The sequence below is a fragment of the Oncorhynchus masou genome, chromosome 33, assembly GCF_036934945.1.
Source record: "Oncorhynchus masou masou isolate Uvic2021 chromosome 33, UVic_Omas_1.1, whole genome shotgun sequence".
In the NCBI taxonomy this organism is placed as follows: Eukaryota; Metazoa; Chordata; class Actinopteri; order Salmoniformes; family Salmonidae; genus Oncorhynchus; species Oncorhynchus masou.
In genome coordinates this window covers 26,420,483-26,445,508 of record NC_088244.1, presented here as the reverse complement: position 1 = coordinate 26,445,508, position 25,026 = coordinate 26,420,483, and the positions used below count along the sequence as shown (strand labels likewise).

At 42.0% G+C, this 25,026-nt stretch overlaps 1 protein-coding gene across 1 annotated transcript; it reads right to left on the bottom strand.

Annotated features, from left to right (window-relative positions):
- Positions 1 to 1,002: 1,002 nt before the first annotated feature.
- On the bottom strand, positions 1,003 to 24,505 carry ano11 (anoctamin 11). Its single transcript, XM_064955975.1, is given in 21 exon segments — positions 1,003 to 1,029; positions 4,059 to 4,190; positions 4,522 to 4,573; positions 4,575 to 4,610; positions 4,917 to 5,053; positions 8,082 to 8,187; positions 8,386 to 8,489; positions 8,868 to 8,998; positions 11,934 to 11,943; positions 12,998 to 13,141; positions 16,043 to 16,135; positions 17,413 to 17,507; positions 17,813 to 17,978; positions 18,757 to 18,867; positions 22,833 to 22,890; positions 23,213 to 23,367; positions 23,456 to 23,548; positions 23,550 to 23,564; positions 23,801 to 23,902; positions 23,904 to 24,054; positions 24,438 to 24,505. Coding segments are annotated over 21 exon segments (1,986 nt in total).
- Between the last annotated feature and the right edge of the window lie 521 nt (positions 24,506 to 25,026).

Below are 25,026 nucleotides of genomic sequence, written 5' to 3'. Positions count from 1 at the left end.
TAAGTCATTTAGCAGACGCTCTTATCCAGAGCGACTTACAAGTTAATTTTTACCTTTTTTTATTTTTTTTATTTAACCAGGCAAGTCAGTTAAGAACACATTCTTATTCTTCAATGACGGCCTGGGAACAGTGGGTTAACTGCCTGTTCAGGGGCAGAACAACAGATTTGTACCTTGTCGGCTCGGGGGTTTGAACTCACAACCTTCCGGTTACTAGTCCAACGCTCTAACCACTAGGCTACCCTGCCTAGATTGACACCTTATTCGTTCTGTATCTCATTCATCCAACCAGAGTTATTTTCCAAAATTTGAAATGCAAAACAGCTTGAGCAAAACGTGTTACACTTGTAGAAAGACTTCAATCGTATAGTACAGTAACAACAAGATAAGCAACAAGATTCCCAATATGTTTCAGGTCTATCTCATTACAAATATAGAGTGATAGTGTAGAAAAGCAGGACTAGTTTCACATATGTAAGTATACCTATGTGTATATACATTACAAGCTCATCCATTTAACAAAGTGAGAACATCACAAATCATCATAGTTGAAGGACAGAAATCAAGTCATTAGCTCATAGAAAAGCAACAAAAACGTAACAATACAAACCAACTCTAACATATTGTAAACCAGGTGCAAACCACAATATTACCTGCAAAAGACCTGTGTAGGTGCATGGCAGTAACACAGCTAATTCAACTAATCAAAGTCTAAATGAAAGACTATGACAAATTGATCATTTGAATCAGGTGTGTTACCACATGGCTGGAACAAACACCTGCAACCACACCGGTCCTTTGCAGATACGTTTGGCCACCCCTGCTCTAAACAAACCTAAAAACTGACCAAAGTGGATAGACAGAGAGCCAATAGGGAAACAAATTAATTGATGGGACCTGAAATGCAAAAGAGTCTCTTTTATCTCACTCTACCTCTCCTCCCTTCACCACCCTGTCCGTTCCGCTTCTCTTGGAAAATAAGTTATGCACTGCAGTCCTAACTCATGTTGCCAAAGGACGCGTCGCTTGCTTTTAGACATACAGTACAGTTTGGACGGGGAGAGAAAACATGGGTACAGCTTTGGTTAGAAAAATCGTAGCACACAAAAGCAGACGGACGGTGACCCAAACAGACAGACGGTAGACACTTAGGTGCTTGCTCTATCATGTTATGTTACTGAGTTACAGAATTAAACTCGTTTTACGTTTTAAAATATTATATATACAGTACCAGTCAAGTCTGGACACCTACTCATTCAAGGGTTTTTCTTTATTTTTACAATTTTCTACATTGTAGAATAATAGGGAAGACATCAAAACTATGAAATAAAACATATGGAATCATGTAGTAACCAAAAAATTGTTAAACAAAGAGATTATTTTTAAAGATATTCTTGTTCAACAAAGAGATTCTTTGCACACTCTTGGCATTCTCTCAACCAGCTTCATGAGGTAGTCACCTGGAATGCATTTCAATTAACAGGTGTGTCTTGATAAAAGTTAATTTGTGGAATTTCTTTCCTTCTTAATGTGTTTGAGCCAAACAGTTGTGTTGTGACAAGGTAGGGCTGGTACACAGAAGACAGCTCTATTTTGCAAAATATCAAGTAATGTTATGGCAAGAACAGCTCAAATAAGCAAAGAGAAATGACAGTCCATCATTACTTTAAGACGCTGAAATATTTCAAGAACTTTGAACGTTTCTTCAAGTGCAGTTGCAAAAACCATCAAGTGCTATTATGAAACTGGCTCTCAATAAAGACCACCACAGTAAAGGAAGACCCAGAGTTACCTGCAGAGGATATGTTCATAAGAGTTACCAGCCTCAGAAACTGCAGACCAAATAAATGCTTCACTGAGTTCAAGTAACAGACACATCTCAACATCAACTGTTCAGAGGAGACTGTGTGAATCAGGCCTTCATGGTTGAATTGCTGCAAAGAACACACTACTAAAGGACACCAATAAGAAGAAGAGACTTGCTTGGCCCAAGAAACACGAGCAATGGACATTAGCCTGGCGGAAATCTGTCCTTTGGTCTGATGAGTCCAAATTTGAGACGCAGAGTAGGTGAACGGATGATCTCCGCATGTATGGTTCCCACTGTGAAGCATAGAGGTGTGATGGTATGGTGGTGCTTTGCTGGTGACACCGTCTGTGATTTATTTAGAATTCAAGGCACACTTAACCAGCATGGCTACCACAGCATTCTGCAACGATACGCCATCTCATCTGGTTTGCACTTAGTGGGACTATTAGTGGGACATTTGTTTGGGCTGCAATCTGAGGTGCAGTTAACTCTTATTAACTTATCCTCTGCTGCAGCGGTAACTCTAGCGCTTGATGGTTTTTGAGACTGCACTTTCCAAATTGACTGACCTTCATGTCTTATAGTAATGATGGACTGTTGTTTCTCTTTGCTTATTTGAACTGTTCTTTCCATAATATGAACTTGGTATTTTACTAAATAGGGCTGTCTTCTGTATACCCCCCCTACCTTGTCACAACACAACTGATTGGCTCAAAGCCATTAAGGAGGAAAGACATTCCACAAATTAACTTTCAATAAGGCACACCTGTTAATTGAAATGCATTCCAGGTGACTACCTCATGAAGCTAGTTGAGAGAATGCCAAGAGTGTGCAAAGCTGTCATCAAGGCAAAGGATGGCTACTTTGACGAATCGACAATATAAAATATATTTTCATTTGTTTAACACTTTTTTGGTTACTACATGATTCCATATATGCTATTTCATAGTTTCGATGTTTTCACTATTATTCTACAATGTAGAAAATAGTCCAAATAAGAAAAAGCCTGGAATGCGTCGGTGTGTCCAAACTTTTGACTGGTACTCACCCCATCCAGGACGTTCATGACAAGAAACAAAACTCCCACAATGGCATGGTCAGAACACGGGGACGCACACCCACCACCACACCATTTAAAGGACCATAACGAGAAACAATGGACAAGCAAGCACCAGTCTTGTGCTGATGGAATGCAAAGTGAGAGAAAGAGGCTATACATGCCATGGGAAAAGACTTATGGATGCAATAACTTAGGTTAAGGTTATATGGGTCTGGCTTTGAACACTTTAGCATTTATATCGCCATATTATGACCGTTGTAGTGAGCCCAGTCTTTAAACATTGTGCATATGTTTTTATTGAGTCTGAATCACAGAGCAAACAGGCTAGCTGCTGCTGACTTGAGCAGTGCAATGTTAGAGTTAAGGCTCAGGGTTTCGTGTGTGTGTGTGTGTGTGTGTGTGTGTGTGTGTGTGTGTGTGTGTGTGTGTGTGTGTGTGTGTGTGTGTGTGTGTGTGTGTGTGTGTGTGTGTGTGTGTGTGTGTGTGTGTGTGTGTGAGGGTTAGAGCTATAAAGTCTATAATAGGATATAAAGTCTGGAATTCATTTATGAAGATCAAATCGGTTTCTGTAATAATGTAATACGTAACTTATTAACACCACTGCTTGCACTACTTATACAGCAGCTTTAGAATCAATCAATTCATGTCTCTCTCTGGTTTCACCGCCCTTAATACTCCAGGAAATGTACACTGGATCCAATGGGATACTGACTGTGACCCAAATGACACCATATTCCATATAAAGTGCACTACTTTGACCGGATCCCTATGGGCACCCTTTCCAAAGGTAGTGCACTAAATAGGGAATAGGGTGCCAATTTAAATCCTTAATGACTCACTTTATGTGTGTGTAGTTTCAAATGAACAGGAGCCCTAGCTAATAAGTAACCACTAATATAACAGGGATACAACTGAACCGAAGGAGGAAAAGGGTGTTATACATACGTCACAATGGGGTGTGGTATATGGTGTGGTATATGGCCAATATACCATGGCTAGGGCTGTTCTTAGGCACAACGTTATTTAAACAGGGTAAGTCATGATAAATGACAACACATTTTGTTTTGCAATAACAACCTGACCACCACAATGATTATTTGTAGGAAAGCAGTGGGGTGTGTGGTGAGGGTGTGTGAGCATCGCCATGTTTCACTGACCTGCGCTGGAGGCCGGGGCACGCTGACTCACCAACAGGGCATCCTGATTGTCAGCCAGGGCCTGCTTAGCCAAGTAGCGCTCTCTCTTCATCTTCAGCTCCAGAGACTCAGAGACATCTGGCACCATCCAGTCTATCGCTTGCAGGAAGAAAAACACTACAAGCTGGAGAGGGGGATGGAGGGAAAAGAGCATACATTGGGAGTGACAGGAAGGTAAAGAAGGATAAATAGATAGTGAGACAGAGCGATGGAAAAGAAGACAGGGTGAAATTAGACAGAAACCTCAGTGGAAGAAGAGGGATTCTGAGGAGAGTAGTATCAATAGAGTAAAGGTGATAAAATATAAAATAGTAAAATACCATTGGAAAGCCTGGGAGGCAAAGATTAGCAAGCTTCAAATGATCACAAGTACAAAATGCAAAAGGCACATGCTAAATAGAGGAGCAAGTAGAAAGCAAACAATGACAGAGACAGACAGTCAGTTCATTGCATACCTCGAAAGCGATGATGAAGCCTAACCTTACAGCCAGGAATTCCCAGTAAACCAGTGTAATTTCCATTGTTGTCCCTAAAGGCTTTATATCTACAGGCAACACATTCATGGTTGTCAACAACAGGTCAGGATTGTCAACATCACCAATTCTGCCCTCTACTGGAAAGACTTGAGATGAAATGTGAAACATGCTAAACAAGGGAGTTTGGAATAAATATCCTAATATTAGCATTGGTTGGCAGTGGCTAGTCTAACAAAACTAAAGTGTTACTCCTTTTTCCATAGACCGCTGTCAAGCTACGGAATCACATATCTATGAACTATGCCTTAAAGTATATACAACAGCTATACTCTATCTACTAGTGTGTTCCAGTGTGTATTTATGATCACTATTACCTGCACATGGGATGGCTGGTGTAGCTGGGTGGAGCATAGGCCAGAGTGAAATTAACATATCCGTTCAGATTGTTGTCAAACTTTTAACGGTAAAGCAGTCGCGGTAAGAAACCTGATGTGAAGGCAATCAAGAAAGCCTGAAAGGTGTAGATTGACATACAAAATCATTTTAGATGGTACAGTAAATTAAAATGAACAGAAATTATAAAAACACTACATAATCATATTATAATCCTTTCAATATACTGCTTAAAAGGACATTACAAAATGTAAGTTTATCAGATGTTTTCAGACAAAATATTTCCAGACCAATTTTGGAATTGCAAGAATTACAGCACACTGGTGAAGAGGTCATCACTACACGACTCACATTGATTTTTTAATTTTACCTTTATTTATACAGGTTTCTCTCACTGAGATAACATCTCTTTTCCAAGAGAGACCTGGTCCAATAGCAGCAGTGTCACGTTCTGACCTTAGTTCTTTTATTATGTCTTTGTTTTAGTATGGTCAGGGCGTGAGTTGGGTGGGTTGTCTATGTTCCTTTTTCTATGTTTTGGGATTTCTTTGGCCTGGTATGGTTCTCAATCAGAGGCAGCTGTTTATCGTTGTCCCTGATTGAGAACCATATTTAGGTAGTCTGGTTTCACTTTTGAGTTGTGGGTGATTATTTTCCGTGTTTGTTACCACACGAGACTGTTTCGTTTGTTTCACTTTGTTATTTTGTATTTGTGTAGTGTTCAGTTTGTCTTATTAAAATGGACACTTACCACGCTGCAATTTGGTCCATCCTCTCTTACTCCTCATCAGAGGAAGACGACGAACGTTACAAGCAGGGGGAACAACATTTCAGACAAAATAACTTACATACACTAAAACAACAGTAAACAAAACTATGAAACACACATACAGTACAACAAAAACATTTTACGTTAAAAACATGAAAGTCTTTACTAAAAACAGCTGGCCTAAAAACAATTACACTCTTCTATGATATATACATTGATCAAGTGTTTAAACTCCACCAATGATACTAGATCATCAAATTTTTAAATGTTCAGGAGAGAATTCCAGAACCACGGAGCTAAGTAACAAACTATTTCTACCATGACCTGTTCTAATTTTTGGTACTGTTAGAAGCAAATCAGAATGGGACTGTAATCAATATTTATTTACTGACCTGACTAAAAAAATAACAGAGATAAATTGCATTTTACCCAATATGGCCTTATAAATGAGTGTATACCCGTGTTTAAGCCTACGCAAGGTCAATGACGACCAGCCAACAGCGCTGTAGAGATCACAATGATGTGTTAGACGTTTTTGATTTGTAATGAACCTGAGGGCTGCACGATACACTGAATCAAGTGATCTCAGGGTGGTGGTTGAGGCTTGTATATATAACATCACTAAAATCTAAAACCTCAAAAGAAAAACAACCCTTATGCCGGTAATAAAAACCTATTTTCAGCTTGAGCTTCCTTATCAAGTTCTCTACATGCACAGTGAAGCTCAGCTTAGCTTACCATCAACCCACACACCCAAATATTTGTACACTTTATCTTGCTCTATAGTATGTCCAGCCAATGTAGCAATGACATGATTAGTAACGTGCTAGGCATTTGAAAATACCATGCATTTTGTTTTACCTGAATTTAGAACCAGTTTAAATCATACAGATTATGTTGTATGATGTTAAATGATCTTTGGGCATTTTCAAAAGATAAAGATAAACTACTACCACTTGAATAAAGAACAGTATCATCTGCAAAAAATTAACAGCCGCTATTTCAATAAGTTTCCCAATGTTGTTGATGTACAAAATGAACAGCAGTGGGCCCAAAACTGAACCTTGCGGAACACCTGAGCACACCTCTATGGACCCAGATTTACAACCATCCGCTATTACACATTGTGTACAATTTGATTGGTTTATAAATTACCTATCTAGAGCATGACCAGTAATTCCACAACATTTTAACCTAACACAGCATGGTCCACGGTGTCAAAAGCCTTTGACAAATCAATAAAGACACACACAATGTAACTTCTTATCAAGAGCACAGTGGATGTCATTTAAAATCTTCAATGTTGCTGAAACAGTGCTGTGGCCAGACCTGAAACCTGATTGCATTCCATTTAAGATGTTGTTTTCTTGGAAGTAGGCCTTTGGCTGCCTACTAACTAAAGGACTCCAGTACCTTTGACAGTACAGACAATTTGGATATGGGTCAACAGTTGTCAAGTAGCGAAGGATCTCCACCTTTCAGGAGAGGCAGTACAAAAGCATATTTCCATAACTTGGGGATTTCCTCAACATCAAGCGTGAGGTTAAAAATACATGTTAAGGGGGAGCAATGATGTCTGCAGCTAGTTGTAGGAAACATATTTTTTCCCACCAATTTCTTTCAGGGCTTTACACACTTCTGAAACAGAAAAGGATGAAAAGGAGAACCTGGTGAAGGAGTGCACAGGGGTGTCAGGTAAATTCATAGAATCTCAATTATACCTTTGACTTTTTCAAATAAACTGCCTGCATCTATAAACAAATGCTGATTCAAAGCTTTCAGAATGGAGGTTCTCTCAGTTACAATCTGTGTGTCGACCAACAACTGTTTGGGAAGATGTGTATCTTTTTGCACTCCAAACCCTTCACTACTTGCCAAAATTTGTATGGATTATTTAAAATATGTGAAGTAGATTTCAGATAGTGGTCTGCTTTCAAATTACGGATCATAGCCACACCCATATTTCGAAGACGTTTAAAAGCCACCCAATCATCTGCCAAACCAGTCCCTCTTGCTTGAGCCCACATAGCATTTCGTTCCCTTATGATTTTTGTAAGTTCCTTAGTAAACCAAGGGTTCTCTCTGCCCTTAATCCTGAATTTTAAAAAGGGCAATGCCTATTGCATACATCCGGGAATGTGTTGTGGAAGTAAGAAAAGGCTAGTTCAACACCAGGGATTAATTCCATGCTATTCCATGCCATGCTCGACACATCATGTAAAAATCCTTGAATATCAAACCGCTTCCAGTTTATTTGATAGACAATATTTTCTCTTTGAGGCCACTGTGATAGACGTAGACGCTTAATCAAAACCCAAGGAAGTAGATTTCCCTGTAGGTAGATGTATTGATTGGTAGTGTATTGGCTGAGGCAGACAGGGATGTGGCTGAGGTCTGTGTTCTTACCCAATTTAGTGAGCTGCAGCCCCATCAGCAGAATCAGGGCCAGATTCACCATACTGCTGGAGATATTGGCAATGTTCCTCTGCCTGAGGGAACACACACATGTGCACACACACAACAATTTGAGCTAATGTATCAATCTGAGCTAACGTATCAATCTGAGCTAACGTATCTGCTGGAATTAGCTAAATGGAGGATGTCACCCGTTGTCAGGTGTTTTGAAGGGTATTCTGATCCAGTGTCAGCAGTTCTATTCATCAGAGCAGAGTGTATTGTACTGTACCTGAGTGCGCAGCACAACGCTGCCTGTGCGGTACATCATCACACTCACTATCCCACGGTACATGATCACTTTCACCAGGAAGATCCTCACCACACAAAACTGGGGATAGACAAGGGTAGACAGAGGAAAGAGGAGTTAGGCGAATAAGATTAACATTAGTCCAACTACACCTTATCCACATTCAAATACAGTACACTAAAATGACATCCTTTCTGTATCACTAGGGTGCAACATTTTCCCTGACTGTGTGGCCTGGCTAGGAAAAACTTCGGGCTTTCTGCATTAGTTTTTAAGGAGGGTTTTGAATGTTAACTGGTCAGGTAACATGATAATGAACAACTGTTCAAAATCTGTTTGTGCCATCACACCAACTCCTTTTGTCATTGTCATGTCAGTGACAGATCTGGGGTCTGGCTACCCCTGGTGTCAATAAACACAGAGCAAAGGACACGAAGAGAGGAAAACTCAGTGTCTTACCATGATGATCATGATGACCATGGAGCAAGTGAGAATGCGGGACAGCCGGGCCTTCTCTGGGAAGTAGGGCTCTTTCACTCCCGTCACTGGGTTGTGTTCCATAGCTAGAGCCATGTCCGCAAACTCAGGCCCATTTGCAGTACGTTTTGGTTGTGTTTGATGTGCCCAATAGAAATGCAAAATAATATATTGTGTCATTTTGGAGTCACTTTTGTTGTAAATAAGAATACTTCATGAACACTTCTACATTAATGTGGATGCTAGCATGATTACAGATAATCCTGAATGAACTGTGAATAATGATGAGTGAGAAAGGGTCAAAGATCATACCCCAAAACATGCTAATCTCTCACTATTACCAATAACAGGGAAGGTTTTCATCTTTTGGGAGTATGACCTTTTGACTCTCTCATTATTCACAATTTATTCAGGATGATCCATAGTCATGGTAGCATCCACATTCTCATTTCCAATAAAAGTCACTCCAAAATGACACAATACACTATTTACCATTCATTTCTATTAAGCACAAAATAATCCGAAACAACCAAAACTAACTGAAAATGTATCCAACAAGTTTGGAGAGTCACAAGCTTTTTATAGTCATTACTTGCTGGGAATATTGGACCAAATACTTTTGACTAGTTCTATACAAATCTTTAGGGGTGTCAATCATTTTGACCCCTACCTTTTTGAGAAAAAACGTATTACATGTTAAACAAAGTCTCTTTCTCTCAGCAATTGTATTAGTATGAAATAATTTAATTTCCCAAATGTTTTTAGCATACAATATACTGTAGCGCAGTATTTGAATTATTTATTTTATACAGTCATTGTTGCTCCTCTTTATCAAGATCGTCAATAATTTCGACCCCACTGTATGTAAGCACAGCAGTTGTCTCCATATCTGTGAACTATACTGCAGTAAAACTGATGTGACCAGTACTGTATGTGACCAGTTATTTGAAATAAGGCTAAAAAAATATTTCACCTTTATTTAACCAGGTAGGCCAGTTGAGAACAAGATCTCATTTACAACTGTGACTTGGCCAAGGTAAAGAAAGCAGTGCGACACCAACAACAACACAGTTACAAATGGAATAAACAAACTCACAGTCAATAACACAATAGGAAAAAAAATATATGCAGTGTGTGCAAATGAGGTAAAATTTGGGAGGTAAGGCAATATATAGGCCGTAATGGCGAAGTATTTACAATTTAAACACTGGAGTGATAGATATGACTTGATGTGCAGAAGATGAATGTGCAAGTAGAGGTACTGGGGTGCAAAGGAGCAAAAAATAAATAAATACCAATATGGGGATAAGGTAGTTGGGAGGGCTATTTACAGATGGGCTATGTACAGCTCTGACAACTTAAAGTTAGTAAAGGAGATATGAGTCTCCGGTTTCAGTGATTTGTGCAATTCGTTTCAGTCATTGGCAGCAGAGAACTGGAAGGATAGGTGGCCAAAGAGGAATAGGCTTTGGGGGTGACCAGTGAAATATACCTGCTGGAGCGCGTGCTACGGGTGGGTGCTGCTATGGTGACCTGTGAGCTGAGATAAGGCGGAGCTTTACCTAGCAAAGACTTATAGATGACCTGGAGCCAGTGGGTTTGGCGACGAATATGAAGCGAGAGCCAGTCAACGAGAGCATACAGGTTGCAGTGGTGGGCAGTGTATGAGGCTTTGGTGACAAAATGGATGCAACTGTGATAGACTGCATCCAAGTTGCTGAGTAGAGTGTTGGAGGCTATTTTGTAAATGACATCGCCGAAGTCCAGGATCGGTAGGATAGTCGGTTGTCTAGCCCAGCTGATTTGTACGGGTCCAGATTTTGCAACTCTTTCAGAACATCAGCTATCTGGATTTGGGTAAAGGAGAAATGGGGGAAGTTTGGGCAAGTTGCTGTGCGGGGTGCAGGGCTGTTGACCGGGGTTGTGGTAGCCAGGTGGAAAGCACGGCCAGCTGTAGAAAAATGCTGAAATTCTCAATTATCGTGGATTTATCGTTGTGACAGTGTTTCCTAGCCTCAGTGAAGTTGGCAGCTGGGAGGAGGTGCTCTTATTCTCCATGGACTTCACAGTGTCCCAGAACTATTTGGAGTTTGTGCTACAGGATGCAAATTTCTGTTTGAAAAAGCTAGCCTTTGCTTTCCTAACTGCCTGTGTATATTGGTTCCTAACTTCCCTGAAAAGCTGCATATCACAGGGGCTATTTGATGCTAATGCAGTACGCCACAGGATGATTTTGTACAGGTCAAGGGCAGTCAGGTCTGGAGTGAACCAAGGGCTATATCTGTTCCTGGTTCTACATTTTTTGAATGGGGCATGCTTATTTAAGATGGTGAGAAAAGCACTTTTAAAGAATAACCAGGCATCCTCTACTGATGGAATGTGGTCAATATTCTTCCAGCATACCCGGGCCAGGTCGTTAGAAAGGCCTGCTCGCTGAAGTGTTTTAGGGAGTGTTTGACAGTGATGAGGGGTGGTCGCTTGACCGCAGACCCATTACGGACACAGGTTGAAGACAGCAGAGGTGTATTTAGAGGGCAGGTTTGTCAGGATGATATCTATGAGGGTGCCAGTGTTTACAGATTTGGGGTTGTACCTGGTAGGTTCATTGATAATTTGTGTGAGATTGAGGGCATCTAGCTTAGACTGTAGGACAGCCGGGGGGTTAAGCATGTCCCAGTTTAGGTCACCTAACAGTACGAGCTTTGAAGATAGATGGGGGGGCAATCAATTCACATATGGTGTCCAGGGCACAGCTGGGGACAGAAGGTGGTCTATAACAAGGGGCAATGGTGAGAGACTTGTTTCTGGATAGGTGGATTTTTAGAAGTAGAAGCTCGAATTGTTTGGGCACAGACCTGAATAGTATGACAGAACTCTGTAGTAGATTGCAATTCCACCCCCTTTGGCTGTTCTATCTTGTCGGAAAGTATTATAGTTAGGGATGGAAATTTCAGGATTTTTGGTGGCCTTCCTAAGCCAGGATTCAGACACGGCTAGGACATCCGAGTTGGCAGAGTGTGCTAAAGCAGTGAGTAAAACAAACTTAGGGAGGAGGCTTCTAATGGTAACATGCATGAAACCAATAATTTTATGGTTACAGAAATCAATAAATGAGAGCGCCTGGGGAATGGGAGTGGAGCAAGGCACTGCAGGGTCTGGATTAACCTCTACATCACCAGAGGAACAGAGGAGGAATAGGATAAGGGTACGGCTAAAAGCTATAAGGACTGGTCGTCTAGTGCGTTCAGAACAGAGAGTAAAAGGAACAGGTTTCTGGGCGTGGAAGAATAGATTCAAGCTGAGCTGGAGACACGGCGATTCAGACAGCTAGCGGGCCGGAGATAGCAGAAGGGCTTAGGGGGACGTCGCAACAGAAGAAAGTCTGTTGTAGCTCCCTCGGACGGTTACGTCGGCAGACCAGTCGTGTTGGATTAGCAGGGCTCCATGTCGGCAGTAAAAGGGTCCAGGCCAATTGGCAAAATAGGCATTGTAGCCCAAGAAATTGGCTGATGGTCCTCTTCAACTAGCAGTCCGATATGCTCTAGACAGCTAGTGGGCCACGGCCAGCAGGCTAGCGGATGAGCCTTCAGGGAACGTCGCGACGGAGGAGCCTGTTGACACTCCTCGGGCGAATCACGTTGGTAGACCAGTCATGGTGGAATCGGCAGGGCTCCATGTCGGCAGTAAAAGTGGTCCAGGCCAATTGGCAAAATATGTTTTGTAGCCCAAGGAGTGGCTGATGGACCTCTTAAGCTAGCCGGGGGCTGGGCCTAGCACAAGGCTAGTTCCAGGCTCACTGGTGCTTGCTTCGGGACAGAGATGTTAGCCAGGTGGGTAGCCACTCGGATAACAGCTAGCTAGCTGCGATGATCCAGGTGAAAAGGTTCAGAGCTTGCGGTAGGAAACTGGAGATGGAGAAAGAGCAGTCCGGTAAGCTCTGGGTTGAAACGTGCTGTGCAGACTGGCAGGAGTTGACCAGGCTAAGGTTAGCTGATGACTGCTAACCGTTGCGCTCTGTTTTTACAGTATGTACGGTAACACATCACATAATTACAAAAGTATAGACATTGAAATTAATGAAAGTCCTTTAATGAATTGGCTCTAATCCATACCTCCTCCTCTTGGAAGTCCATGCAGTCCCAGTGGTGAGCCAGGGTGGCCATCTTGCGTTTTCAGTACTCCAGTAAGGTGACTGCCCAGAATGACATGAACACACTGAAGAAAACTGTCCTGGGGTGGTCAAACAGGTAGCCCACCTGCCAACACAGAAACACCACATGTATTTACATGTTTTATTTTACCAGTTAAGTTGACTGAGAACACATTCTAATTTAAAGCAACAACCTGTTACAGAGGAGAGGAATGATTAGGGGGCCATGATGGTATGAGGGTCAGATTGGGAAATTAGCCAGGACACCGGGGTTAACACCCCTACTCTTACGATAAGTGCCATGGGATCTTTAGTGACCACAGAGACGGCACCCTACACACACCCGCCTGCCATCTATGGATTTCGTAGTAGTGGGACGGCTAAGCTAAAATATCCATAAAGATTGTTCATTAATGTGATAAAAGCAACACATTTGGCATAGAGGTGAATGTATGTATTCTGAAAAGATTTAGATAAGCACATCAGACAGTCACTCATACCTTGTTACTTCCTATTAAATATAGCTTGTTTGAGTTGGGTTGATGCATCTGAACATTAGGAGCTTTCTTCCTAAACTGGATTACATCGAAATCTGGGCTATGCAGATGAATCCAGACATTCTGGTATTGACTGAAACTTGGATCTCTGGGGACATTCTGAACTCTGATATTTTATATTGAGTGTTATAATATGTTCAGAGCTGACAAACATTTCGCTGTCTCTATACTGAAAACTATTTCCCTTCCCCAAATAGTTTTGCTGCTATATTTAAGCCTTTGTCTGGGGAAAAATCTAACTGTTATAGGGGTCTACCATCCTCCCCCCACTAACGTTTATGCACTCGAGGAGTTAACTAGTTTATTAAATCAGGAGTTATTACCCTGGGTGACCTAAATTATGATTGGGATTTTCAGGCTTCAGACAGACAATCTAAACGATGTGTAATTATCTAAACCTAAACCAGCTGGTGACTAAGCCTACACGGCCCAACCCTAAAGATCCTTCAAAGTCAACTCTGATTGATCTTATCCTAACGAATACACCAGAGAAATATGTTTCTACTGGTGTCTTCACCCAAGACATTAGTGATTATTGCCCAGTTGTTAGAGATGTGAGAATACAAAAAAAATGAAGTCTTGTCACATCACAAAGAGGAACTTTAAACACTTTTTACATTATCTTTATTTTAGTGACCTTGATTGTATTTCCTATCCCTGAACCTGATTCAGCTTTGAGCCTTTTTGCAGATGTCTTCAATACTATTTTTTAGATAATCATGCTCCCTTCAAAAAATGGAGGGTTAAAGGTAGATCGAATGACTGGTACACTTCGGAATTATCAGAAGTCATTCATAAAAGAGACGATGCTTGGGTCAAGGTCAGGAACACAAGCTTAGGCCTTGACTGGCATGCTTTAAGCAACTGAGGAATCATTTTGTAAGACAAATCAAAAAGTCTCAAATCTGATTATGTAACCGGTCTTTCAGATTGTAATGGGAACCCTGCTAAATTCAGGAAAACTGTCAAATTCCTGATGGGTTCTACTTCCTCCTCTCTGCCACAACAAATTAGTTGGCATCATTACGGAAAGAATGCAATCAATTGAGGTATTTAATCACCATTTTATTTCAGCGGGATCCATCTTTGTAAGAACTTCTAAGCTTATTCACAATGATAGTGTTCCACTTTTTGGGACCTCCTATCTTCACTATTTAAACACCATCCGTCAATTTGTTAAAAATTGTAAACTTAATCTATATGCGGATGATACTATTATGTATGCTATTGCCCCGACTGTTGATCGGGATGTGTCAAAACTATAGTCTGTCTCACCTGCACCCGCTGATCCCCCCTGGCGCTCGAGGGCGCCAGGCTCCTCAGCATTACGCACTCCTGCCACCATCATTTCGCACACCTGCCTTTCCACGTCACGCGCATCAGCATATTATTGGACTCAATCACCTGTTTATTACCTCCCCTATATGTCAGTTCCCCATCTCTGCTCCCCGCTGCTGCATTGATTGTCGAATGTCGTTGTTTTGCCCGTGTGCTGACACTGTGCCTGTCTTGTTTCATGTCTGTTCTTCATTAAATGTTGACTCCCCGTACCTGCTTCTCGTCTCTGGCGTCGGTCCTTACACAGTCAGATTTTATAGTTATGCAGGAATTCCTTTCTGATTTACAACTTGTGCTTAATACAGGAAAAACAAAATACATGTTGTTTTAAAACTCTCGTAAGAATGTTAAAGATAAACTACATTACTACTAGTCATTAGATGGTTCTCCAATCAAACGTGTTTCTGTCAATATAAATACTATAGGCATTTGGATTGATATGGATTTGACATTTATAAAACATAGATGAGCTGGTTAAGAAGCTAAGATTTAAAGTTGTTATTTGTCTACAGAAACAGATTGTGCTTTTCTCTAAGCAGTAGGAAGCAGATTATTCAGTCAACCTTTTTATCTGTTCTTGATTATGGTGATATTATTTATTAAAAGGGCAGCTGTTTAAACCTTTGGATGCCATCTACCATAGTGCCCTTGGTTTTGTTGATAGGTGACAGTTTTGATCTTCATCACTGCATCCAGTATCAAAAGGTTGGCTGGACTTCGTTAAAGACCCATAGATCTCTACATTACTCCCTTTTTGTTTACTAGGCCCTACTTCATAATTTCTGTCTTACCTAACTTTGCTGTTGAAGTATAGACACCAGTGTTGTGTAACCAGTTCACAGGATTGGATAACTCGAGGTTCCTTGAGTCTCCACCGAGCTAGGTAGATCTGCTTTTAGTTTTAATGCACCGTATTCCTGGAACAAAATTCGAAATACATTTCATCTTGACGTTCTGGTTTCGTTTGGGCAATTTAGAGTATTGATTGGGGACTCATTTGTGGAGTAACTGTTTTTCTGGGTGATTTGATGTTTTATATATAGTTATAGTTTGGGCATATACAGGGCACATTTGTAAAGGAGACCTAGGTCTAAATATAAACAGTACAGTACCTTAGCCATGGGGCAGATATCAGACATGTTCCAAGGCTTGCAGGTCTTACAGAGAGGACACATCAGGTAGCTGTTCCCACTGCTACATATATCCTTGCTGTGGACAGTCAGGCACAGAATCACATACACAATTCACCACTCAAAAGTAGTGAAGTGAGTGCGATTTCAGACACATTTGAATTATTATTATCCGTTGATTGCTTGCTACAGAGTACATCACCAGAGGCTCTCTGGCTTTTATACAGTACAGTGATTGATATTACTAAACCACAATGAACATGAAGAGTTACACTAATGTCTTTGGGCCTGTAAGAGACTCAATGCTTTTCTTCCTTTGATATGTTATTGAATCTTTAGACTCCCTATCTTCATGGCCTGGTAAATCGACTGAGTCCCCACCAAGCCATCAAACACTGGTCCCGAGAAAGTATTCTCTCGTGGACAGATTCTGAGTGTAAATAAACGACGAGAACGACGAGAAAACAAGTGACAAAGTTTTGCACACAATTAACTACTGGGTAACGGTGATTACTGAGAAAACAATGGTCAGTAGTTGCCATGGAAACACATTGGAGACACAGGGAACATTGACAAGACATGGTAGCTCAGTTAGAAGAGCATGTTGTTTAAAATGCCAGTTCGATGCCTGGGATCGCCCATACGTAAAATGTATGCACGCATTACTTTAAGTTGCTTTGGATAAAAGTGTCTGCTAAATGGCATATAGTATATTATTATTTTCCCCCTGACACACGCATAGACGGACACCCAAGCACACACACACACGTTTTCACTCTCTCACACTCCTTACTTCCTGGTCGAGGTTTGATGGTCAAACAGTGGGTGCGTTAGAGCGCATAGTTTGAGTGTTGCAGGGAAGCTAAAGCATATGTTCATATTCCTGTGTTGTATTGAAGTTTAAAACATGGTTTACCACGATTATTGATGTGTGGATATGTATCATGTGTAATATATTTCCTAAATGTTTTTGTTGACCTTTTTCATGCCTTTATTGAAGTTAATTGTCAATCATGTAATTGGTATAGTTTGTGATGCATTCTGGGTGATGTTACTATAAGACACACACACAGCAAAGCAATGGATTATGTCCTAAGACTGGTACAGGCGGCCTGCGTAACTAAATTGAGCCTGTACATTTGCAGAGCTCCAGACTGCGACTTACACTAGGCCACTCTGTTCCTCAAATTATACTGTAATTATATTGTAATAGCACCCCTTTGGTCTCGATTTGTAGTAAAGATAATTATAATAAGAGCTCTATACTGTACAGTTTTCAAACCATGAACCTTGATGACAGGCAAAGAAATGAATGTGTTAGAAAAGCATTGTAAGTGATTGAGTTTCAGGACTCATGCAGGAGTGTTGGTGCCCTCGGACATGACTCCTGACACAAAGACAAAGGTCCCCACCACTGCTGCTGGGAGCAGCCAGGCTATGTAGAAGCCTACAGAGAGGACCAGAGAGACAAAAACCTCTCTCTCACACACAACACAGTGGGGAATTCTCACAAAACTGTACTGTTGTGGTAAATTGACCACATATCTTCACAAAAATGGACATTGTATAAGAAAGAATAGATATTGTAGCATTCATTTCATCCAAGTCTTCTTGAGTATGATGTGTAAATCTCCGATTTCTTTGGATGTGTTCAGTTTCATGAATCCCCCTCACCAACAAGTGTAACCATATAAGCAGTAAGGAATTAAATGATGGTATTGTATCAGATGTACTATGAGGAATTCTGCTTACCCAGCCAGGCAAAGTAAAAGGCTATCTTCTCTCCAAAGTATTCTCTGATGTGGTCCAGTGGCTGGTACTTGTTCCACTTAGACCAGCGGGCCCAATACTGGAACCAGACCTGCCTCTGGTTGAGCTCATCTGGACACACCTCATACTCTGGCAGCTCAAATGGGCCCTGAGAAACACACACACACACACACACACACACACACACACACACACACACACACACACACACACACACACACACACACACACACACACACACACAAGCGTACGCATCTACACATGCACACACAAAGTCACTTGCCGCACACACAAACACGCACACGTGCACATGGAAGCAAGTGCGCACATACACACACACACACACACACACACACACACACACACACACACACACACACACACACACACACACACACGCACACACACTGCTGTAATAGGCAGATGTCATTATGAGTAGCGGTACATTAAGAATGTATCTGACCTAGGTCTCCCGGGTGGTGTAGTGGTCTAGGGCACTGCATCACAGTGCTAGCTGGGCCACCAGAGAATCTGGGTTCGCGACAAGGAGGTCCGTGGGTTGACACACAATTGGCCTAGCATCGTCCGGGTTAGAGAGGGTTTGGCCGGTAGGGATATCTTTGTCTCATCACGCACTAGCGACTCCTGTGGTGGGCCGGGAGCAGTGCACACTAACCAGGTCGCCAGGTGTACGTTTCCTCCGACACATTGGTGCGGCTGGCTTCCGGGTTGGATGCGCACTGTGTTAAGAAGCAGTGCGGCTTGGTTGGGTTGTGTTTTGGAGGACGCATGGCTTTCGATCTTCGTCTCTCCCAAGACCGTACAGGAATTGTAGCGATGAGACAAGATAGTAACTACTAACAATTGGATACCACGAAATTGGTGAGAAAAGGGGTTAAAAAAAAGAAAAAAAGAATGTGTCTGACCTCATGCAAGGGAAACGCTGCAGTGTATGCCCCCTCGTTGAGCAGTCGAGCCACGCCCACCTCCGTGCTCTTCCTCTTGCCATACACCATACTTGCCAGAAGCTTATACACCTGCCACGGAAAGCCAATTGGACATATAAGAATGACATAGATTGACGTAAAGCCTATTGACCACATATACAGTGCATTCGAACCCCTTGACCTTTTTCATTTTGTTACGTTAAAGTCTTATTCTAAAATGGATTTAAGAAAAAAGTGTCAATCAATCTAAACCCAATACCCTATAATGACAAAGCAAAAGCAGTTTAACATTTTGCAAATCTATTAAAAATTAAAAAAACAGGTCAATCCTGTTTCCATTGATCATCCTTGAGATGTTTCTACAATGTGATTGGAGTCCACCTGTGGTAAATTCAATTGATTGGACATGATTTGGAAAGGCACACACCTGTCTATTTAAGGTCCCACAGTTGACAGTGCATGTCAGAGCAAAAACCAAGCCATGCCTTGTGTCAAGGCACAGATCTGGGAAGGGTACCAAAATCAATGCAGTGGCTTAAATGGAAGAAGTTTGGAACCACCAAGAATCCCTAAAGCACGGCCAAACTGAGTAATGGGAGGAGAAGGGCCTTGGTCAGGGAAGTGAACAAGAAGCCGATTGGTCACTCTGACAGAGTTCCAAAATTCCTCTGTGGAGATGGGAGAACCTTCTAGAAGGTCAACCATCTCTGTAGCACTCCACCAAACAGGCCTTTATGATAGAGTGGCCAGACGGAAGCCACTTCTCAGTAAAAGGCACATGACTGCCCACTTGGAGTTTGCCAAAAAGGCACATAAAGGACTCTCAGACCAGGAGAAACAAGATTCTCTGTTCTGATGAAACCCAGATTGAACTCTTTGGCCTGAATGCCAACCATCACATCTGGAGGAAACCTGGCACCATCCCTATGGTAAAGCATGGTGGTGGCAGCATCATGCTGTGGGGATGTTTTTCACCGGCAGGGACTGGGAGACTAGTCTGGATCGAGAGAAAGATGAACAGAGCAAAATATAGAGATCCTTGATGAAAACCTGCTCCAGAGCCGTCACGTGTGTTCCCTCTCCGGCCTCTAGGTCACCAGGTTGCTTGTTATGGCGCACACCGGTCACCATCGTTATGTGCAGCTGCGCTTCATCAGACTCACCTGGACTCCATCGCTTCCCTGATTACCTTCCCTATATATGTGACTCCCTTTGGTTCCTTTTCAAGGGGTTATTGTTCTGTTGCTGTGTCATGTCTGTGCGTTGTTCGTGTTTCTTATTTTGTATTGTGTTGTGTTTATTTATTAAAACACTCACTCCCTGAACTTGCTTCCCGACTCTCAGCGCACATCGTTACAAGAAAAAAGACCTCAGACTGGGTCGAAGGATCACCTTCCAACAGGACAACAACCCTAAGCACACAGGCAAGACAATGCAGGAGTGGCCTCAGGACAAGTCTCTGAAAGTCCTTGAGTGGCCCAGCCAGAGCCCGTACTTGAACCCGATCAAGCTTCTCTGGAGAGACCTGAAAATAGCTGTGCAGCGACGCTCCCCCTCCAACCGAACCCAGCTTGAGAGGATCTGCAAAGAATGGGAGAAACTCCCCAAATACAGGTCTGCCAAGCTTGTAGCGTCACACCCAAGAAAACTTGGGTGCTTCAACAAAGTACTGAGTAAACGGTCTGAATAATTATGTAAATGTGATAGTTTTTTATTTTTAATACCTTTGCTAAATTTTCTAAAAACATGTTTTCTCTTTGTCATTATGGGGTATTGTGTGTAGATTGATAAGGGGAAAAAATTGAATCCATTTTAGAATAAGGCTGTAACAAGATGTGGAAAAAGTCAAGGTGTCTGAATACTTTCTGAAGGCACTGTAGGTAGGCCTATCTACAGTGCCTTGCGAAAGTATTCGGCCCCCTTGAACTTTGCGACCTTTTGCCACATTTCAGGCTTCAAACATAAAGATATAAAACTGTATTTTTTGTGAAGAATCAACAACAAGTGGGACACAATCATGAAGTGGAACGACATCTATTGGATATTTCAAACTTTTTTAACAAATCAAAAACTGAAAATTTGGGCGTGCAAAATTATTCAGCCCCTTTACTTTCAGTGCAGCAAACTCTCTCCAGAAGTTCAGTGAGGATCTCTGAATGATCCAATGTTGACCTAAATGACTAATGATGATAAATACAATCCACCTGTGTGTAATCAAGTCTCCGTATAAATGCACCTGCACTGTGATAGTCTCAGAGGTCCGTTAAAAGCGCAGAGAGCATCATGAAGAACAAGGAACACACCAGGCAGGTCCGAGATACTGTTGTGAAGAAGTTTAAAGCCGGGTTTGGATACAAAAAGATTTCCCAAGCTTTAAACATCCCAAGGAGCACTGTGCAAGCGATAATATTGAAATGGAAGGAGTATCAGACCACTGCAAATCTACCAAGACCTGGCCGTCCCTCTAAACTTTCAGCTCACACAAGGAGAAGACTGATCAGAGATGCAGCCAAGAGGCCCATGATCACTCTGGATGAACTGCAGAGATCTACAGCTGAGGTGGGGGACTCTGTCCATAGGACAACAATCAGTCGTATATTGCACAAATCTGGCCATTATGGAAGAGTGGCAAGAAGAAAGCCATTTCTTAAAGATATCCATAAAAAGTGTTGTTTAAAGTTTGCCACAAGCCACCTGGGAGACACACCAAACATGTGGAAGAAGGTGCTCTGGTCAGATGAAACCAAAATTGAACTTTTTGGCAACAATGCAAAACGTTATGTTTGGCGTAAAAGCAACACAGCTCATCACCCTGAACACACCATACCCACTGTCAAACATGGTGGTGGCAGCATCATGGTTTGGGCCTGCTTTTCTTCAGCAGGGACAGGGACGATGGTTAAAATTGATGGGAAGATGGATGGAGCCAAATACAGGACCATTCTGGAAGAAAACCTGATGGAGTCTGCAAAAGACCTGAGACTGGGACGGAGATTTGTCTTCCAACAAGACAATGATCCAAAACATAAAGCAAAATCTACAATGGAATGGTTCAAAAATAAACATATCCAGGTGTTAGAATGGCCAAGTCAAAGTCCAGACCTGAATCCAATCGAGAATCTGTGGAAAGAACTGAAAACTGCTGTTCACAAATGCTCTCCATCCAACCCCACTGAGCTCGAGCTGTTTTGCAAGGAGGAATGGGAAAAAATTCAGTCTCTCGATGTGCAAAACTGATAGAGACATACCCCAAGCGACTTACAGCTGTAATCGCAGCAAAAGGTGGCGCTACAAAGTATTAACTTAAGGGGGCTGAATAATTTTGCACGCCAAATTTTTCAGTTTTTGATTTGTTAAAAAAGTTTGAAATATCCAATAAATGTCATTCCACTTCATGATTGTGTCCCACTTGTTGTTGATTCTTCACAAAAAATACAGTTTTATATCTTTATGTTTGAAGCCTGAAATGTGGCAAAAGGTCGCAAAGTTCAAGGGGGCCGAATACTTTCGCAAGGCACTGTATGTCCACCTAAACTGAGTACATAAAACATTAAGAACATCTGCTGTCTATTTCATAGACTGACAAAGTAAAAACTATGATCCTAATTGAGATCACTTGTTAAATCCACTTCAATCAGTGTAGAATGTAGATGAAGGGGAGGAGACAGATTAAATAAATATTTTTAAAACAATTGAGACATGGATTGTGTACATGTGCCATTCAGAGGGTGCCTTTAAACAGGGTAGTAGTATTTTTCTGGGTGACTTTCACTTTTACTTGAGTAATTTTCTATGAATGTATCTTTACATTTACTCAAGTATGACAATTGTGTACTTTTTCCACCACTGGCCAGCATCCCTGTCGACCGCTTTAAACACCTTTTGGAGTCCATGCCCCGTTGAATTGAGGTTGTTCTGGGGGAAAAAGGGGGGTTGCAACTCAATATTAGGAAGGTGTTCTTAATGTTTTGTACCCTCTGGGTGTATATCTGGGGTACGTTCATCACTACACAACACATGGGTAAAGATATAAAAAAGTCAATGGATGCACTCACTATACGGTGTCTCTGTGTGTTAGTAAAGTAGCTGTCATGGTCCTCAAAGCCAAGGAACCTGAGAAGGACAAACAGAGCCAGGTTAAACCTGTAGTCATTTGTACACATACAGTAACACACAGCTCTATGAGGATCAGCACGTAATGTGGCTCAACTAAAGTTTGAGGATCCTCAATCAAGAACTATATTAGGAAGTTTCCGGGATGATTTATTGAAATTTTGTTTAACCTTTATTTGACTAGGCAACGCTGGGCCAATTGTGAGCCGGGGATTAGGATTCCCAATCACGCCCAGCCTGGATTCGAACCAGGATGTCTGTAGTGACGCCTCTAGCACTAAGATGGAGTGCCTTAGAACGCTGTGCCACTTGGGAGCCCCACTTCTCCACCTAGGTACTCACTTCTCCATTTGACTTGCGAAAGGCACAAGTGTAGTAGTCCAGTGGCCTGCTGGGCACGGACTCAGCCATGATGTTGGGAATGCATAGCTTCCGAAGGATCCAGTCAGACGTATAGAAGTCTGGGTTTGGTTGAGCCTGATACACAAAAACAATGTTCTTCATAACACACCATAGTATTGGGATTACCGTATTCTATACTACTGTATTTGGTACTAGCACTGACCTCTAGGGGCACTCTTAGAATGAGCTCCTCTGCGTAATAAACCAACACATCCCAGGGGGCGCTAAATTTCAGATAATGGATGGATTTTTTCCTCGCTCGCTGTCTCCTCCTAATGCCAAAAAAATCATTACAGAACAGTCACAAAATAATGAATTATTTAGTACAGTATGCCACATAAGCATTATTAGACTGACCATAGAACTGTCAGAGCATTAACATTAAGGAGCAATTGTCCTCTCTAAGGTAACATGCAAATATAATGTTATTGGGAAAGTAGGAACACAAGATCTAACTACTTGTTGAGCTAGGTGATCTAGTGTACATCAAATGTACATCATATGTTACCTTTTCCAGCAGCAGGCCGGTATTCTGCAGGTTTTGGGTGAATTTGTCCCTCCATCGAGTCATCGAGTCTTTTCTCCATTCAGACCTGCTTCTCTCCTCCTCTGGCCCTCCCCCGACCTCCCTGACTGCTGGTCTCCAATCTCCCCCTCTTTTGGGAGTGACACTTTCTCCGTTTCACCTCCCACACTAGAACAAAGTCTGATTCAGGTTCAGCCAGACAAAGACACAAGTTAGAATTTGATTGGTGGCATTTTCTTTATATTATCTGTTACCAAGAATCTGGACCAACTCAGTGGGCCTGTGGTTATTGTTCACCCTGAGATTGGAAGGTTGGGAGTTCGATCTCCGGACGAGTCATACCAAAGATTGCAAAAATGGGATCCAATGCATCTCTGCTTAGCACTCAGCATTAATGAGATAGATTGGGGTTAATGAAGAGGAAGAATGGATTTGGTATTCCAGCAAGAGATGGAGGAGTGGAGCAGGGAAAGGCAATGATAATACTACCTCAGTGGAGAGGGGGCTGGGAATGGGAGGGAAGAATGTGTGGATCTGCAGTAATCTCTGCCTTCTCTCCTTTCTCTCTGCATCATTCTCTCCTTCCTCCACAGGGACAGAACTGAACAGAATGGTATACCGTAATCCTCCCAGCCAAAATGAAGCAGAGTTTTTCTCCATCCCTTTCAGCAGAGGAAACATGGACATTCCCTTACACCAGTAAATAACACCTACTCAGTAAGATTTTAAGGGGTAGGGAGAGGACCAGCATTATCTTAGGGGTGGTAAATGCTGTAGGGCATATGAGAGGGGAGGGGAGTTTTCTGATCTTCCTGTTGGAGTGTATTGCCCCAGTCTTCATTAATACACACAATGTGTGTATTGGTTCTCTCACTGGCACATACTCATGAATAATTAATTATTACCAATCGAAGAAGCCCAGCCCTTTCAGCTTGGCCACACCTCTCTCACAGCCAAGTCACTTATCGGTATTGCCAAATGTGCCAATACACCAGTACATAGATACGGTCTTAACATAAGGGACCAGGGTGGGGCTTTGTTAGTTGGATCGGGATAGATTTTTCATGCCCGAAAACTGCAGAGATGTTCTGATTCAGAAGAACACACATGCTTCTTGGTTTTTGTTTTCCATCTGCTACTTTTCGTCTCTACCCCTCCCCATTACCGCAGTCACAACATAGGGAGAGAGAGAGAGGTGGAAGGGGGTG